At 46.7% G+C, this 17,121-nt stretch overlaps 1 protein-coding gene across 8 annotated transcripts in view; it reads right to left on the bottom strand.

Annotated features, from left to right (window-relative positions):
- UBR4 (ubiquitin protein ligase E3 component n-recognin 4) overlaps positions 1-17,121 on the bottom strand; it is a 118,951-nt gene that overhangs the window by 17,119 nt on the left and 84,711 nt on the right. For all 8 annotated transcript variants that reach the window (XM_081146133.1, XM_081146135.1, XM_081146139.1 and 5 more), the window contains 19 exons: positions 16,550-16,640; positions 16,134-16,218; positions 15,845-15,972; positions 14,600-14,729; positions 14,319-14,476; positions 13,507-13,616; positions 12,701-12,842; positions 12,241-12,322; positions 11,746-11,919; positions 9,906-10,027; positions 8,767-8,964; positions 7,986-8,066; positions 5,836-5,923; positions 5,183-5,310; positions 4,725-4,832; positions 4,088-4,207; positions 3,189-3,379; positions 2,655-2,828; positions 2,195-2,294 (listed from right to left, as the gene is read on the bottom strand). In XM_081146133.1, coding sequence (XP_081002259.1) covers positions 2,195-2,294; positions 2,655-2,828; positions 3,189-3,379; positions 4,088-4,207; positions 4,725-4,832; positions 5,183-5,310; positions 5,836-5,923; positions 7,986-8,066; positions 8,767-8,964; positions 9,906-10,027; positions 11,746-11,919; positions 12,241-12,322; positions 12,701-12,842; positions 13,507-13,616; positions 14,319-14,476; positions 14,600-14,729; positions 15,845-15,972; positions 16,134-16,218; positions 16,550-16,640 — 2,410 coding nt within the window. The remainder of the gene's footprint in view (positions 1-2,194; positions 2,295-2,654; positions 2,829-3,188; positions 3,380-4,087; positions 4,208-4,724; positions 4,833-5,182; positions 5,311-5,835; positions 5,924-7,985; positions 8,067-8,766; positions 8,965-9,905; positions 10,028-11,745; positions 11,920-12,240; positions 12,323-12,700; positions 12,843-13,506; positions 13,617-14,318; positions 14,477-14,599; positions 14,730-15,844; positions 15,973-16,133; positions 16,219-16,549; positions 16,641-17,121) is intronic.

The raw sequence follows: 17,121 nt of genomic DNA, 5'->3' as shown, positions 1-17,121 counted from the left end.
GAACTATTCCGCAGGTAGCCTGCACTCAACACTCTGGTGTTCACTGTGTAGGAGCCAGTGGTTTAGGTGCTGGGGGAAACAAAGACCGTACCCTCCTGAAGCGTGCATTCTAGTTAGGAGGACAGACCACTTGTTAAGAGTCTAATCTAACGAACTCTGCCCCACCTTACTTCCAACCTCCTAGGTTCTCCACCTTGTCACAGCACCACCATTCGCCGTCACCCACTCCAGAAACAGCACAGTTCTTGACTTGTCCAGCTTCTTCACCCCCACGTGCAACCAGCCTCCAGATCTATTTAGCCTACCTCCCAGGTCTCTGCTGAATCCATTCAGTGTACACCTCAGTAACTAGTCTCCTCAGCCTAGCACAGCAGAGGTACACAACAGGAGCTAAATAAACGTGTGGAAATGAAAGTGAACAGCCAGAAGCGCTGAGTGCCAACTACCTACCTAAGCCTTACTCTAAAGAAAGTAATTCACTTAGTCACTAAGAACAAGCCTGTTGGAAGCTCACTGTTGCCACTGGCTGATCACAGCCCAGTCCCTTGATTTACTCACACTCACAGCAGAGATGCTACAAGGACAAGAAAAGTGACATAAGACTCGTGCAGGAAAAATCATCTCCACAGACATGTACTAATTGTGACCGTGTCCACTGAGCTGGACAGGAGAGACTTAGGTAAGACAGATGGAAGAACCTTTTCCATAACCAAATTGCCACGTCTGAAATGAGTTATCAGAACAGATTAGCAATGAGAATGTGGAACTATATTCAAGGCAGAACACTATAAGCAGGAAAAGCAATCCAGCCCTGAGGACTCTCAGAACTCAACGTTAAAGCAAGAAAAGATGTGAACAGGCATATCCCTGAAGGTACGCAGACGAAGCAGGGGAAGCAAGATATGCGGCATAGTTAGCTGTTAGGGAAATACGAGTTAAACCACAGTAAGCTGTATCTCCCCACATCCATCAGAATGGCTAAAACAGAAAACAGCGACACCCCTCAATGCTGGCGAGGACGCAGAGAAAAGTGGACCACTCACGCTGTGTGGGCAACCACTTTAGAAAACAGCTTGGCAGTTCCTTGTAAAACTAAACCTGCAACTAGCAATTGTACTCTTGGGCATTTATCCCAGAAAAATGAAAACATAATCACATAAAAACCTGCGCAAGAACATTCACTGTAGCTTTATTGGCAACAGCCCCACACTGGGAACAGCCCAGACGTCCTTTAATGGGTGAACGATCAAACAGGCTGCAGCACATCCACACCACGGACACCACTCAGCCATGAAAAGGGACAAACTACTGATACATACAACAACCTGGATGAGTCTCCAGGAATTATGCTAAGTGTAAAAAGTCGGTCCCAAAAAGGTTACATGCTGTGTGATTTCATTTATATAACATTTTTGAAACGACAAAACTACAGAAATGGAGACCAGATCAGTGAGTGCCAGGGGTCAGTGACATGGGGTGGGGGAAGGTGGGTGGGGAAACAGTGCAACAAGGGGAACTCCTGTGGTGCTGAAACTGTCCTGAATCGTGACTACACCAATGTCAATATCCTGGCTGTAATATTTACTACAGTTTTCCAAAATGTTACCATTGACAGAAACTGGGTATTGAGTATAAGATATGATTTCTCTGTATTACTTCTTAACAACTGCATGTGAATCTACAATTATCTCAAAATAAAAAGTTTAATTTTTAAAAACTCCAGAGTGGTAACAGATGCCTCCGCCCAGTGGGGAGCTATCAGAGGGGACCAGGTGGGCGTCTCTGAGCACAGAGTTTTCAGCTGCCTGACAGAGCAAAAAATGGTGGTGATGATTACAAATGTCCCAGTGACTGTGGCCAGATATCGAAACTGTTTTACACCTGGGCCATCCACACCCTCACAGTTCAGCTGCTGCTCAGGTGACCCGTGAGATAATGAAGCCCCACATAAGAATGAGTTGAGTGAGGAAATCACAGATAGAACTTAATCCTCTCTACAGACAGCTGAGCCAGATGACCTTCGAGAGTCTCTTCTACTCTAGGAGTCTTATGTATTAGGGCAAGTCATGTCTCAAGGCTAATTAAGGCAGTTATCTTCTTCACTCAGTCCTGGAAATGAGAAGACAGTGTATGGTTCCCTCACTCCACATGTCCTGTCTCCAGAATAAGGTCTACATGCAGGCTGGCTACTCACCTGGGTGGCAGGGTGCTGGATGGCCAACCCCCGAAGAAGCCTTAAGATAAATGGCAGGGCTGGACGAGACAAAAACTTTTTCCAGATGTCAGCATCCAAACTGCAAAGCAAAGGAAGGCTTGTTGGCAAGGCCAGAGAAGCAAAGGCTACCTAGAAACCAGCTGCTGATTCTGGCTAGTTTAAACACAGCCCTCCAAGAGTAACACAAAGAATCACAAAGGACCACCCAGCTCAGCTGAGAAGCCAGAGAGATGAGTACTCTAAACAGAAACCAAAGGCTGCCGTCCTTTTCCCAGAGCCCCAAAGGACTCTGCAGAGGCTGAGGGCTCACTGTGGTAGTTTCCAGAAGAGGAGGGAGACCCCCAAGGAGGGCGAAGGGGAACAATTATGCCAAGATGATGGAGGAGAAAAGGAGCCAGGATGAGGGGAAGGAAAGCAGCCATTTGCTGGAGCTTCTTACTTCTTGGCACTGGGAATGTGCTTTTTCATGTAGTCAAGCGCACTCTGGGTGATTCCCTTCTGGAGAATCAGATCCTTCAGCTGGTGCCCATTGCTGTTGTTCTTGATGCCAGCGGCTATTTTACAGAAGCAGTCCAGGAAGACTTTATCATCGCCGCTGTGATCTTCATCATACCTAGGTGGAAAGAGCAGAGTCTGCGGGTGAGAGGGGAGCAGCATAAGCTGAATGACCTCAACAGCCCACAGAATCTGGTCTAAGCTCCTCAGCTGATCCGGTTTCTACCACTCTCCCTCTTACCTGCTCCATCCCCCAGCTTGTCACACCCCTTCCCATCTTACACCTGGCTTGCCTTCTCTGCCAAGCCAATTTAACCCAATTATGGATTCTCCAATTATATCGAGCCACTTAAAGGCCTGCCGGACTGGCACACAAAAATCTGATAAAAACTCAGGTGATTCTTCCTCAGTCCCCCAGAACTAGTGCAGGGCCTTTGTGGGGACTGTCCCTTTGCCCTATGAAGTCCAAGCGACATACTTCTCAAAGCTGCAGTAGGGTTTGAAGCGTTCCACCAAGATCTGCATTTTCTCCACCTCTCCGAAGGAAAGGTACGGGATGATGCGCAGCAGGCCCTGGAGCACACTCGGGTTGGAGCGAACGAAGGTGCTATTGATCTGGTCTAAGAGCATCACCAGCTGATCTTTGTCTCCTGTCAGGAGGAGGTTGCCCTGCAACAGGAAAGAGGATGAGGGGACCCTTAATGGGGTCAGGACTTAGGCTGCAGCACTTCCATCAGTCATCAGAAGGAGCCCTAAAAGAACTGTGTCTCAGCACTGCCTGGGGAATAACCAGTGTGAGGGCCACTTGGTAAATCAATTTCTGAATTTCTGTGATGGCTCTGTTAATAGTCCCAGGTGATGAGAATACACCAATACAATCTCCCCTTCCCCGGAGAGCATGCAGGCTCCCCGATACTCACTTGGTCATATCTCTAGCCGAAACATTGGCACCAATAAGAATGAAGGAAGGCAATGGTGCTATGGGAGAGAAACTGGACTGGGAGTTGGAGACCTCCAACTAGATGGTAACCAACTATGTAACACTGAACAGCTCACTCCATTTCTCTCAGCTTAGTTTCCTCAACTGTGAAATGAGGGGTTGGTCTAAGGCCCGTCTATCAGCCGGAACATGCCAGAATTCCACTAATGAGCAGCTTCTGAGTGAAAGAATATCCCTAGCAGCTTTGTTTCCTCTGAATCCACAGCTTTCAGGCTTCAATGCAATGATGTCACCATTAATTAGCTGAGGCTTGCCATTCCTATGAGCTGAGCAGGCTCAATCACTCTTGGTTGACACAGACACAAACAAGCCCATTGCTGGCAATGAGAATGTGCAGGTTCCCAGGGTCTGCAGATGGACAGGCTGGACTCACTCACCTTGTCCTCACTCAAGGGCTCAGCATTGGACTCATCCAGAATGATCTCCATGATGCTGAGCACCTGCTCGGCCACAGCTGCACCGCCACTGTCCTTGCTCTCCTGCTCAGCTACCAGGGCCTGTAAGAGGAGACGCAGTCACTCTGGGGATGACGACACAGCCGTGCGTAGCTGACGGGATCCTCTCCTCAAAGATGCCTTTCACGGCCTTATTTCCCAGAGACGTGTGTGTGTGTGTGTGTGTGTTCTCAGAGAGACAAGCATGTGGGCTTCAGAGGGTAGTGAAAATGTGATGTCCATATTTCTTTCTGGTTGCCCTGAGGTGAGTGGCACTACTTCTCCAATGGTGTTTGGTCTGGACTGTTTTCAGGACTAAACTCCTCTTGTCTCTGGTCTGAATTCAGGAAAAGGACAAGGAAGCCCTTGGATGTCATAGCAGCAGCATGGGGGTGAGCAAGCAGAAGGAGAAGGGACAGCTGAATGACCCGAGCCTCTGTGCCAGTCAGACACAGATGAAGGGCTTTAAGGGCCCCAAGTCCATTTCACCTGAGAAATGGAATTTCTGAGAGAACTGAGCTGTCTTTCCCCACCCAGGACTCCTAAGGCTCACTCTATCTTCTGCAGCCAACACTCTTACCAAGTTGAGAGTCCCCAGCATGACATTCAAAGTGTTCATTTCCAGCTTGACCAGCTGCTGCCGGTTGACCTTCACTTTCACACAGTAACTGAACAATTTCAGCAGTACCTGGCAAGAAAAGCCAGTCAAAACCCATTTAAAAAGCAACAACAATAATAACAATAGACACAAGTACAGTTTTTTAGGAAAAGACTTTGGTTCCACAGGTGACTAAAGGGACACAGCAGAAGGCTGCCATCACACTGGTGTTTTGGGGGAGTGGGCCAAGAAGAGGGGAGTGGGGAAAAGGAGCCTAGATACAGAGGGCTCAGGAAGCTGCCAGGTCCTTCACTGGCTCGCACCCGTCCATGGCCTCATGCTGCCCTCTAGAGTTAAATGGCACAACGACCGCAAGCTCCTTTCCATGCAGGTCTCTCCCAAAGCAGAAGGCTGGTCCCGCCTTGCTGCTTCCAACTCACTGTTAGAAGGTGGCGGCCCTGCTTGAAATCCTTGATCCCTGCCAATCTGTTGAGCATGCACTCCAGGCCCCCGCACTGGGCCATCACGCCAGCCATCTTGTAGACTTCTTCTTCGTCTTCTTCCTCATCTGGGGGACGGGAGGCAAGCAGACACCGAGGAAAGGTGAGGATGGGAGCAGAGCTAACAGCCCCTTCCAGGCTGAGAGCCGTTGCCCTTTTTCAGATCTCCAATAGAGACACAGACAATAAGGGGGTCGATATTGGCTATTAAACTACACCAGTAGCTTCCAGTATTTCTTTTAAAGATTCAAGTCAGTTAAAATTACTTACTCAAATATGTGAAAATATAAGCACCACAACCACCAACTGGGAGGGGGCAGGGAGTGCCAAAAAAACTAAGCTAAAAATAAATATGAACTCACATCTGTTGTTGCTAACTGCATTATTTTCTCCACGGTTTGCTTTTTCCCCCCTCCCCAACCCCAGAGGTATCTGAATATTTTCCCTCAGCTGAAGAGGTAATCTCCCCTCAATTCTGATCAGAGGTACAAGAGAGTACTTGGACAGACTACCCCTAAGTGCCAGGATGTGAACCACTGACTGGTCCCAAACATCAATCCAACATGCAGCAGTGTCTGTGAAAAGGGCCACACCTGTGGTAGAGTCCAGGGACTCGATGAACTCCTCGGTGGCATCACCCAGCAGCCCCCGCATTCGATAAACAATCCTCATGGGCTCTCCCTGAGCAGAGAAAGTTGGAGAAAGGTACTTGTAAACAGGCCCAGAAAATACAAAGAGCAATGTGGACAACTTCCATTTCTCTACACGATCTAGCACCTAGAATCCAAATGCACTACATTTCCCTTAAGGGGAAGGAAGCTAACTCATTTAGTGTCTATTTAGGCCAGGAATTGTATGAAACATTTTAAAGACTCAATCCCATTTAGTTTCATTAAACTCTACGTAATGACTCTAACAACTATTTACTGTTTTATTCTGTGCTAAGTCCTATGCTAATTAAGCACTTTGTATTACCCTCTGTACAAGGTTAAACAGCTTGTTCTAAGTTATCCAGCTTTGATTCAAGTCTCAGGAACCAAAAGCAAGAAAAGACAATAAATACATCAGTCTTTGTCTATGAAGATCCTAAGGTCTTCATGTAACCATAGAGCAAGGAGAGGATTCCTCCAAATGTCCTCAATCTAAAACCTCTAACCTGATGGAATAACGAAGAATAAGTCTTGGTGAATTAGAAGACTGTAGCATTCTGTAAATTGGCGGATCATGAGCATTCATGATACACCAGATAAATGAGTTAGGCACACTAGCAGTTACATCATTCTCATTTTGGAGATAAAAAATGGGGGCTTGAGGTCACACTGTATGAAATGATACCTGCTGCCTCTAAGCCCATGCTCAGCATCAGGAGAGAAAACCCTGGAAGAGAGAAGCTGTCAGGAAGGCCATTTCTCAGCTATGAAAGCTCAGTGGGAACTAAGAGAATAGTCACAGACCATGGACAGAAAGAGGCTTAGAAAACAGAACAGTCTTCACTCAGTAGCTAAAGAGATGGGCTGTTTATGAGGGAAGTAAGAAGGGAAGTTGATGAAGCCCCAGATCAAAAGCTGCCACAAACTGGACTTTGTCAGAACCACCCCTCAGTGAACTAAGCACACTAATATGAGGGTCGAATGATCCTCAACTTCTATCTTGCCTCATGGTTCAAAAGGGGAGATGCCCATGTGTATTCCTTGGGTTCCATACCACCTTTAAAGGGCATCCACAGAAGCTTGATCTTAATTTTTATGTGCATCGGGGATTAAATCTGCATCATCTATTTTGATGCTAAAATGTCAACGACAAGCTGCACTAGATGGGGCAGTCTTCTGCAGGTCCCTCTGCCAACAGCACTAGATCTACCTAGCTGGCAGCAGTCCAACAGTAAACAGTGTCCAGGATTCCCACCACAGTGGGAGAAAGAGAGAAGCAAAAATATGCAACAAATTAAAGGCCAAGATGTACAACACCAATCTGGTTTCTTAAACTCTACAAAAATATTTGAGAGCAAGTCTAGAAAAGTTTGCAGTACTTCATTGGAACACTAGTTTCCTGGAATTAACTGTTTATTTGATCCATTTACTAAAAATCCCTTAATAGAGACGAGATGAGAAGGAGTAGGAAGGCAAGAAAGAAAAGGAGGGGAAGGAAGGGAGGGAGGGAGGGAGGGAGGGAGGGAGGGAGGGAGGGAGGGAGGGAGGGAGGGAGGGAGGGAGGGAGGGAGATTAAGCAAAGGGGAGGGAGAGTGGGAGTGAAGTATCTAAGACAGACTTTCATGAGTAGACAGAATGTGCTGAGGCGGCCAAAAGGACCAGAGTGCTATGCTGCCCTCACTTCCCTTCCCCCTCCTCAACTCCCCAACTAGTAGAAGAGAAATTATGCTTCCCTGACATAACCACTGGGAAAATGTTCTGGTGAGTAGGCCCCAAAATGCTGAGGATTAACCTCAGTCACAAGGTGCCTGTATACAAAGGGTACAAGACAACAGGCATTTCCCATCACAGTGCTTTCTCAGGCTTAGCCCACCCTGGCGGCCCACAGTCAGAAACACTCATCTCCTGAAGCTCTCCAACCTTCACTAGCCAGATACCTCAAAAGGAGAGCAAGATGACTGGTTCTGTCCACACACCACAGTGAGGGGAGGGACAGGCTGGGTAAGTGATGACTGAAGCAGCTCCTCCCGGTACAAGTCTGCACACACGAGAGAAGTAAAACCACACCTCCACGCAGGAAAACAAGCACATACCTCATTCGTGGTACACCAGACCTTCTTGTAAACCTCGGCCACAGGAAGGTCCAAACTAATGATTTTATTGTTCACTAGGAGCTGAACAGAAAAGGAGGTGAGGCTGTTATTCCAGGTAATTGGAAGGGAAGTAAACTTCAAGATCAAAGGGCACTTTATAGCAGCATTTTATAATTCATAATTTTTATATGTTGAGGATCAATCGACTCTCCCTCTTGAAAATATGCACGTGTGCGCACAACACACCGAGTTTTGTGCACAATTTCATGGGTTACAAACACCCTTAATCCAAACCATGGTCTCAGGGCTAAATGCCCTTGCTGAAGACCTTCTCTTAACCTGAGCCCATTTTCAGGCTCAGCACCAGAAAAAGCAATTTTCTCTATTTCACCCAACCTGCTTTTCACTATGTATATAATAACGCCAGACGACCCTAGAGGCTATCTACCAGAAGGTACCAGCTACAAAGTGAGAAATCTGCACAAGAGCTAAAGTGCCAGTGTTTACGGAGATTAACTGGGAATCACAGGGAAGCCTCTGCGAGAGCAACAAGAATAATAAAAGTCTACGCCTTGACAAGCAATAGCCACTAACCCTTTGCTTACCCTATGTCAGGCATGGGGCAGAGCCCTTTACAGGTAATTAACATCAGGTAGGTGGGAATCATTAGGCCCCATTTATAGGTGAGAAAGCTGAAGCAAGCTCGCTGCCCAAGGGGAGGAACCAGAGTTGATCCCAGCCCATACTCTTAACCATGGCAGCTCTGTCCTATGCTTGTTACCTCCATCCCACTGTCATCCTCCAAGAGAGCCACCAAGTCACAGTCCTGGCAAATCTTGTTCTTTATATCCCTCATAAGTGGCCCAATGCCTGGCTCGTTGCTACTGTATGGGTTGCCGGGCATCCTGCCCTGTAAGAAGTCTTCTTGTTGGGGGTCCTTCTCCAGGGTCACAAAGAACTCAGTGACTTCGTTCTCCTCCTGAAGGACAGAGAGAGGACGCATCAGAAGGGACGTCACAAGGTATGGGTAGGGGACGGCAGAGGCCTTTTAGGTTCATGCCATGCTGCGTTGTTGTCAATGCTGAGGGAAACATGCCAGTCGCATCCAGCCCTTACACATTTAAAGATATAAAAAACAGGAAGCTCAGAGTGATTTAAAAAATCCAAATAGAATTCAAATAGCCTTAAACATCAAGCATCTCCTGTGAAATCAGGGTGGATTAAGAAAAAAAGCCTAATGAGATAAGCAGCCGAGGAGTGATATACGAAAGCTGAACTACTAAAATGAAGGGAGGGGGCTTTCCCCCACCCGCTCGTCTCATGGGATGCTAACCAATCTGGGGCCAGGTGACTCTGTTACTGGTGGCCTTCGAGTCAAGAAAAGGGTCTTCTCCAGATTACATAACATAATGCTTGCCCACCCCCAATGACCCCTCATCAATAACTAAGAATACTGGTGCTTTTCATCCTTTCTCGGTAACAGGAGAGGGTCTCTGGATAACATTATGCTTCTCCACAGCCCAGGCCAGGGAAATACACAGGCATGTGTGCACAAAACGGAAAAAGGGGTGGTGAAAATTTCTTTGTTCTTTCATGGCGAATTGGATTGATAAGCAATGGCATTTTGGCAATGGGAGTTTAGACCTAGTTTAAAAAAAAAAAAAAAAAAAAAAGGATTAGTTGATCTTGATCTTGTATCTAGGAAATAAGACCAAAGAAGGTCTTTCTTTCAATACTTGGACATCAGGAACAGGAAAATTATGAAGATGCTTCCAGTTCTGTATCAGTGGTGCTTTCTAAAATGTTAACCAAATGGCCCGCAGCTGGTAAGACTGCCCATGACTACAATGGACCACTAACAGGTTTCATGGCAAAGGCTCATGCTGACACCCGGGCGCCATGGGAAGCACCACTGCTTACAGGATAAATGATGCTGCAGAGCCTCTCAAAGATGAACACGGGAGTCCGGTAGTCATCCAGATTGTAGCGCTTGGCTGTCTCAATGCACACAGCCATGAAGGCCTTGGTTTCTGATTCTGTACCTGCCAGAAATCAAAGTGGCCCAGTCAGTGAGGAAAGCATTCACACACAGAAACCAAGATGATTCTTTAAATGAAGTACCATCACTGACATTCTTTCTGCCTGGTAAGTCTTTAAAGGCCCTATATGGCAATATCAATAGTTCAACTGGAAACCTGAAGCTGATTGATTTTTATACTCAGACCACATTCTATTTCAAAGCCCTAATGCCCAAGTAAACACCATGCATCACGATCAGTTGTGTACATGTCTTCCTCTCAGAATTATAACCTCATATTCTCTTGACCAATGTAGGTACTCGAAAGTGTCAAATATTTGACATTTTGATATAATTGTAACTGTATTTCAGTCAAATCAAAGGAAAGTTATAAGCTTCATTCTAAAAGATTAGGTAGATTGCCTTCTATAAACCAAAGACATAACTTCAAGTCACACAAAGAAGAAATATCTTCTTGAAAAGGGTCTAACTGACAAGGTCACAAACCAGTCAAGCATGGAAGGTGTCAGTGACCTGCCACACTAACAAAAAATCAAAAGCCAAATTAAAGAGAAATCAGGAACCCAGGAAAGTTAGCAAAACATTGAGGCTGCTTTTGTTTAAAACTTTGGTTTTCATAACCCGCCAAGATCTGAGAGCCGGATACAAAGCCCCAAATCTGCCAAGGTGAAAAGTCTAGCAGGAATGCCCTACATACATGTAAATCTGGTACCCGAAAAGAGCTACACCTTGGTCTAAGGGTCAACTAGAAATGACTCTCCCTTACCTTCAAGCAAATAATGACAGAAAAGTGTCTTCCCTTAAAATGTGGCATTGAGTAGAGGGGAAAAAAATCTCTGCAAACTCAGCCATTCAAAGGTCTGTGATTCACACTACCTGGGAAGTCTGAAAACCTGAAGTTTAGAACTTTGTTGAAGACAGCCCTGGGATGGCAGTGCCCTGAGATGCTTCACAGAAGCAGATACAAATCCCCTCTAAAAAACTCATCTTTGACTCAGGTCCTGAAGCATTTCGCCAAAACACAGTAAAAAAATCACAAAATACAAAAAAAATTTAAGAAACCATAAGAGTCAAAATAACAAACAGCAGAATCAGACCCATAAACACTTCTAATTTTAGAATTATCAGGCACAGAAATATGTTTGATGTGTTGAAAGATTATAAAAGGGATGAAAAATGTCAATAAAAAGCCATAGACTATAAAATCTACGTAGAACTATAAGAACACAATGGGTAGGTTAAGCAGGTAGCAAAGGGTATAGAAAAAAAATAATGAATTGAAAGGTAGACTAGAGGGAATTATCCAAAATCGGCATAAAGACACTGCGAGGTGAATACTATGAAAGAGAGGTAAAGAGATACGAATGACAGAGTGAGTGGCATTCCCAGGGACAAGGGAGAATGGGGAAGGGACAACTGAAGGAGTGATGGCTACGGATGTTCCAGAGCCAATGGAAGATGCTAATCTGAGAACCCTTGGCCTCTTCCTGCTCTATCAAAACATAAAAATATGTCCAAGTTGACTGAGCCCAGCTCTGGAATTTTATAACTCCAAGAACCAGCCTCTTGAGAGAAGTTTCTCCCTCTCTTTACTTGAATGCATGAATGTGTTTGCCACCCCTCCTCTGGGCTCTGCGAAACTCAGGGAAATCAGGCTAATGTAACTAGGTAGACCCAGAAGGGACATGGGGGTTTTGAGCCCTAGGACACTGGCAGTGTTACCTGTGGTCATGTCCTCCAGCATCTCCAGCAGCATATCCTGGGTCTCATCGATCAGCTTGGTCCTCTGCACCACCAGCTTTCGAAGACACAGGTATCCATTCAGCACAGTACCCACCAAGCGACTTTTAAAGTGCCTTTTGATGGATTCCACCTCAACAAAGGAGGAAAGAAGGCCTGTGGGGACAGGAAAAAGTTACTGCAAGTGCTCTGAATGAGAATATAAGCAAGGAAGGTCTGTGTCTTCAAAAGATTATGAGCAACTCAAAGGCAGGGAAAAGCTCTCTGTGCCTGGCACGGCGCAGGTGCTCAATGAGGTACACCAGTCAACAGAGCAGGAACTCAAAAATGTAAACCCACAGAGAAAACGTGGAGCTTAAATGTGCACCACGGTCAACAGGAGAGGGGAGAGTCAACCTCAGCACCCCAGGAACTAAGGGTCAGTTCCCAAACTACACCCAGGGTGCCCTAAGGGAAGGACCAGGAGGCTCGCTCTACCTGTGAGACTCTTGAGGGCATAGCCCTGCTGCAGATCAGTGCTCAGGGTGGCCTCTTCCAGGGCCAGCAAGCGGGCTATTTCCTAAAGAGGACAATAAGCACATTAGGGTGACAGCACTGCCAAAGACACTGGTCCAGGAGCTTGCAGCATCAACCAAAGACATTCTGCAGTCACTACTATTTTATTCTAATGATCCCTTAAGCTGAATCTTTGCAAAACTCCTTTCCAAGAAGCCAAGAACAATTGCATTGATGTTAAGGGACTGCTTAAAAATTGGGAAGAACCTATGTGCCCCCAACAGATTGCTATACCCTTATGACAAAATACAATAAAGTCATAAAAATAATGTTTTCAACAAATATTCCTTCTTAGCACAAACAAATATTGCAAAGTGTGTATGAGATACAGAGCTCACTGAAAGAGCTAGGAAAGGGTCCTCCTGGCTGCATGCTGGAGTACCTTGGTGATGAGGTTGCCCACATAAGGCAGGACTCCCCGAGCTGCCAGGTAGACTTTCCAGTGAGCTGAAGTGATGAGCTTCTGGTAGAGAGCCAAGTACTCAGCAGCACACTCGCCAGCTATGCTCAGTTCGTCCAGGTAACTGCCACCGAAACAGACAAGCCACTGAGAAAACTCAAACAGTTCCAATAGCCAACTAGTTCTTATGATCCTTCCATCTTCTAAGTTTTCTGCTGTCCTTTGCCCCGCCCCCCCTTCTAGGTTGGAGGAAGGACCCCTGAGGAAACCCAAACTTCCCACTTGGGAACTCTCCACACTTGGGAAGAACCCAGAGCACACCACAGGGAATGGGACGTGACAAATTATACTCATCTGGAATAAGCAAAATATAGACCAGGATTATTTGGGCAGCGAAACAATGTTTGACTGTATCACTTAGAAGGCAAGTGTACAACAGAGTGGCCAATGCATGCTTTGGAATTAGACTGCCTGTAAGCAAAGGCTGCCTTCCGGTGAAGTTAATTAACCCCTTAAGCCCAGGTTGCTTTGAAGATTAAATGAGACAATGCAGGCCAAGCTTTTTTGCACGCTCATAAGCTGGTGCTGGTGCTCTATTACTACTACTATTACTACCACTAAAACTCGGCTTTTTAATACGTTTTTGTTTCTGTGGTTTTCTACCTAGTATGTGATGATTCAGAGCACAGGGTGCCTCCCATCACTCTTATCTATGGATTCCCAGGGGAAAGCAGAAAAGGCTCTAGATGAAGTATGACCACTCTCCCCATCCCACCCTCAGATGGTACCTGGTGAGGAGGTCAAGGACCTGCTGCTTACGGCTGGGAATGGTGGCTAGAGCTTCCACAATGGTACAGGCTGCCTGCCGTGCTGCCTGCGTCGCCGGAGTAAAGAGCACCTGTAAGGCACAGGAAGAAAGCCTGGCTCAGATGACAGCCTTTCACCAGGCCCCCAGCAGGGCAGTCAACTACCACCCACCCAGAAGTCCTCTAGGCACCTCTTCAGGAAAAGGTTAAAGGCAAAAATCACCCACTAACACGAGACCTGACCGCACACTGGGAAAGAGGCTGCTAAGGAGCCTCTTCTTCATGGAGATTTTCTCCATCAAGTAATCTGGAGAACACACCCAAGACGGCTGAACTGGGAAAAAGACAAGTGGGTATTTTCCTTAGCAAAGACTTCGATAATTCTATTTTGGGGACACCTCTATGCCAAGTATTTTTCAATTTATGTATCAATGGTCAAATGGGTTCTGAAAAAGTGTTACTTTAATCCTTCAAGACAGCAGCTAGAAAGAAGAGGAAGGGGGCAGCAGAGGATATGAAAGATGGAAGGAGAAAAAGGGTCTGTGGGGACTGCGGCTCAGGCCCACTAGTGGTCGGGGAGAGGGCAGAGAGCAAGACGAGCCTGACAAGGAGGGCAGAGGAGTTCTGCTCTGGCCAGTCCGCCGTGCTGTGGCTGCAAACAAGAACCTCGGCCTGCTCCTAATTTGAAAGGAAGCAAGAAAGCAAAGAGAAAGAAGAGAAGCAGAGATGTGGGAAGGTGCCCGGTATCTGGGGCCGGGCAGCACTGCGGGGGCCTAGGGGAGGTGGTCACTCACTTGCCGCAGCCAGTTGTTATGGCCCAGCTTGAGATCCAAGGGGGAGGTCCTTTTGCCCCGACGGCTCAGGAACTGCTTCCACCTCCACACGTACTTCTCAGTCAAATAGAGATGGCGGAGCTCTGATTTGCTTGGGGATTTCCCGTTGCCATCTATCCCTGGCCGGCAAAAGGGTGCAGGAGGAGGTAAGGTAAAGAAGTGACAGAAAAGGGAAGATTTCAGGGCTGTCAGGACAGGGGTAGGAGGGATTTACTTCCCAAGTCTTGAAGAGACGAACACACCTCTGATAGGAAGACACTTCTTCCAGGCTTCATAAGATGCCTTGGGGTCTCTCTTGAGCCACAGCTGAGCCTGGGCGTGGATCTCATTGCAGTACGGCTTGACTGTGGTGAGGGCCTCCACGGGAACATCCTGCAGGAGGAAAGCAGAACAAGGGGAAAGCACATGAGGTCACATGCAGCTCCAACAGTGGCACTGACACCCCAAAGGGGCACATGCAAAGGAAAGAACATGGAAGGATCAACAATCACATCTTTATGCCCAAATATGTGCTCCTGTTAAAGCACTCTGATCCAGTTTAACAGGAGCATCTCCACACAGCTTAAGGTCACTGATTTTGGCTGTGCAGGATAAGATGTAGCTGGCTTCCTACAGACAATCCTAGTCACATACACTAATTCCTATCCCCAGGCAGACTGGCAGTTTCCTAAACATAAAAGGGGTCACTGAGCAGCCTCCAGAATTTAAACAGCCATTACTAAACAGAACGCTAAGCCAGTGGTTCTCAAACTTTTTGGCCTCAGGACCCCACCACTCTCTTAAAAAATTATTGAGAACTCTAAAGAGATTTTTTTTTCAGATATGTTTTTATTGATTTTAGAGAGAGAAAGGAAGAGGGAGAGAGAGAGAGAGAAACATCAATGATGAGAGAGAATCATCGACTGGCTGCCTCCTGCACACTCCCCACTGGGGATCGAGCCCACAACCAGGGCACGTGCCCTGACAGGGAATCGAACCGTGACCGCCTGGTCCATAGGTCGACGCTCAACCACCGAGCCAACACCAGCTGGGCTCTAAAGAGATTTTATATGTGAGGTTTTATCTATGGACGTTTTCCACATTCAAAATAAAAACTGAGAAAGTCTTAAAATACTTAATTTATTTAAAAATAAGAATAAATCCATTACCTATCAAGCTAAATGACATTTTTTTATATTTTCTGAAAAGTAATCTAGAGAAAGGAGTGGCACAGTTTTATGTTTTTGAAAATAATTTAATGACTGCCTTAATAAGACAGCTGGATTCTCCTATCTGCTTCTGTTTTGGTTAAGTAAACAAAAAAACATCTATCCCTACACAGATATATAGTTGGAAAAGAGAAGAATATTTTTTTAGCTTTTCCAATTAATTTTGGATTTTTTTCTTTGACACTACACCAAAATTCAACAAACTGTGGGTTCTTAAAGATTGGCTGTAAGGTGGTATGTGACCCCGATCCACAAACTCTGAGACTCCCTGCCCAGTACCTTGTTCTTCTTGCTGGTTGGAGCAGGTGGTTTAATCAGCTTCTGCAAGATCCGCAGGCACATGAGGGTAATGTTCTCAACCACCACGGGGGTCTTCACGTTCACAGCCATGAGGAACAGGCTGAGAGCTAGAGTTGGAAGGAAGAGTCAAGATCACAGAACACCGCACCCCTGCTCCAGCAAGGCTGTCCAAGTGCAGTCCCTCCTCTCTCTCTGTGGCTGGGACTGCACCTTGAGGCCTCCTTTCTTTCCTCTGAAAAGCTCCTAACCAGATATTCCCCAAACTCACCACAGCGCAACCGGAGCTCCCAGCAACTGTCCTCCTTCGAGATAGAATCTGTCAGCAGCAGCATTTCATACTGAAGGCTACTTGCCTAGAAGGCCAACCAGAAGAGGCATGAGTAGAGAAGGGTCTGAAGGGTCAATCCCAGGACTGGTTTATGTCTAAGTTCTGACCCAGGGACTAAGTCACAAGTGGCATCATCAGAGAGAAGGGAGAGAGGGAGGCCCTTGTACTCCATATGGCCAACCACCCACTTCTCTTTTCCCTGTGGAGTTGGGTTGAACCTGGGAAAATCACACTGGGACATGAGCTCTGCAAGCAAACATGCTGCTCAGTCATGGCGATGGGAATGGAAGGGAGGCAGCGAGGGTGCGAAGGAGGAAAGTGAGGGAGGAGTCAGAGGGGACACCTGTCCTGCTCACCAGATCAGGATTGGCCCAGTGGCCCTTCAGGGCTGTGGAGACTTTGCCAATAATCAGGTCGTTCATTTGCTGGGTGGCTTCTGGATTGTCTCTGCAGAAGCAAAAAAACAAAGTCCTGTTACTCACCACTGACTGTCTCTCTTTTCCCCCGAAGGAGCCCAGAGAAAAGGAAATCAATGTCTAGGGCTATCTGGCCTTCTCCGGGGCAAGACTACAGCGTTAGCCAAGACCCAGGCATGTAGTGAAAAGCGCCTGTCACAGCCACCTTTCCTGGAAGGAGACCCTGACTGGGGAGGAGCAGCAGCAACATAGGGGAGAGTGTATCCCCGCCCGCATCCCAGGCTGCAGAGCCCTCAGGTGCCGTGTGGTGTATTCCAGTCCCCAGATCTAGGCATTCACACTCAGTCTGGGCCACAATTCTTTCCTCATCTCCCCAACTGCCTCCACTTCATTTCCCACAAGGCATCCATAGTTTTCATTCCACAACCCTTTGAAAATGTCTACATTAACAAAAACAAAAACCGTAAACTGTATCATATCACTTTCTTGCTTTCCAACACTTCCTGAATAAA

Source organism: Miniopterus schreibersii (genome assembly GCF_964146895.1).
Source record: "Miniopterus schreibersii genome assembly, chromosome: 8".
Classification (NCBI taxonomy): domain Eukaryota; kingdom Metazoa; phylum Chordata; class Mammalia; order Chiroptera; family Miniopteridae; genus Miniopterus; species Miniopterus schreibersii.
This window is presented reverse-complemented; position numbering and strand designations above follow the sequence as displayed.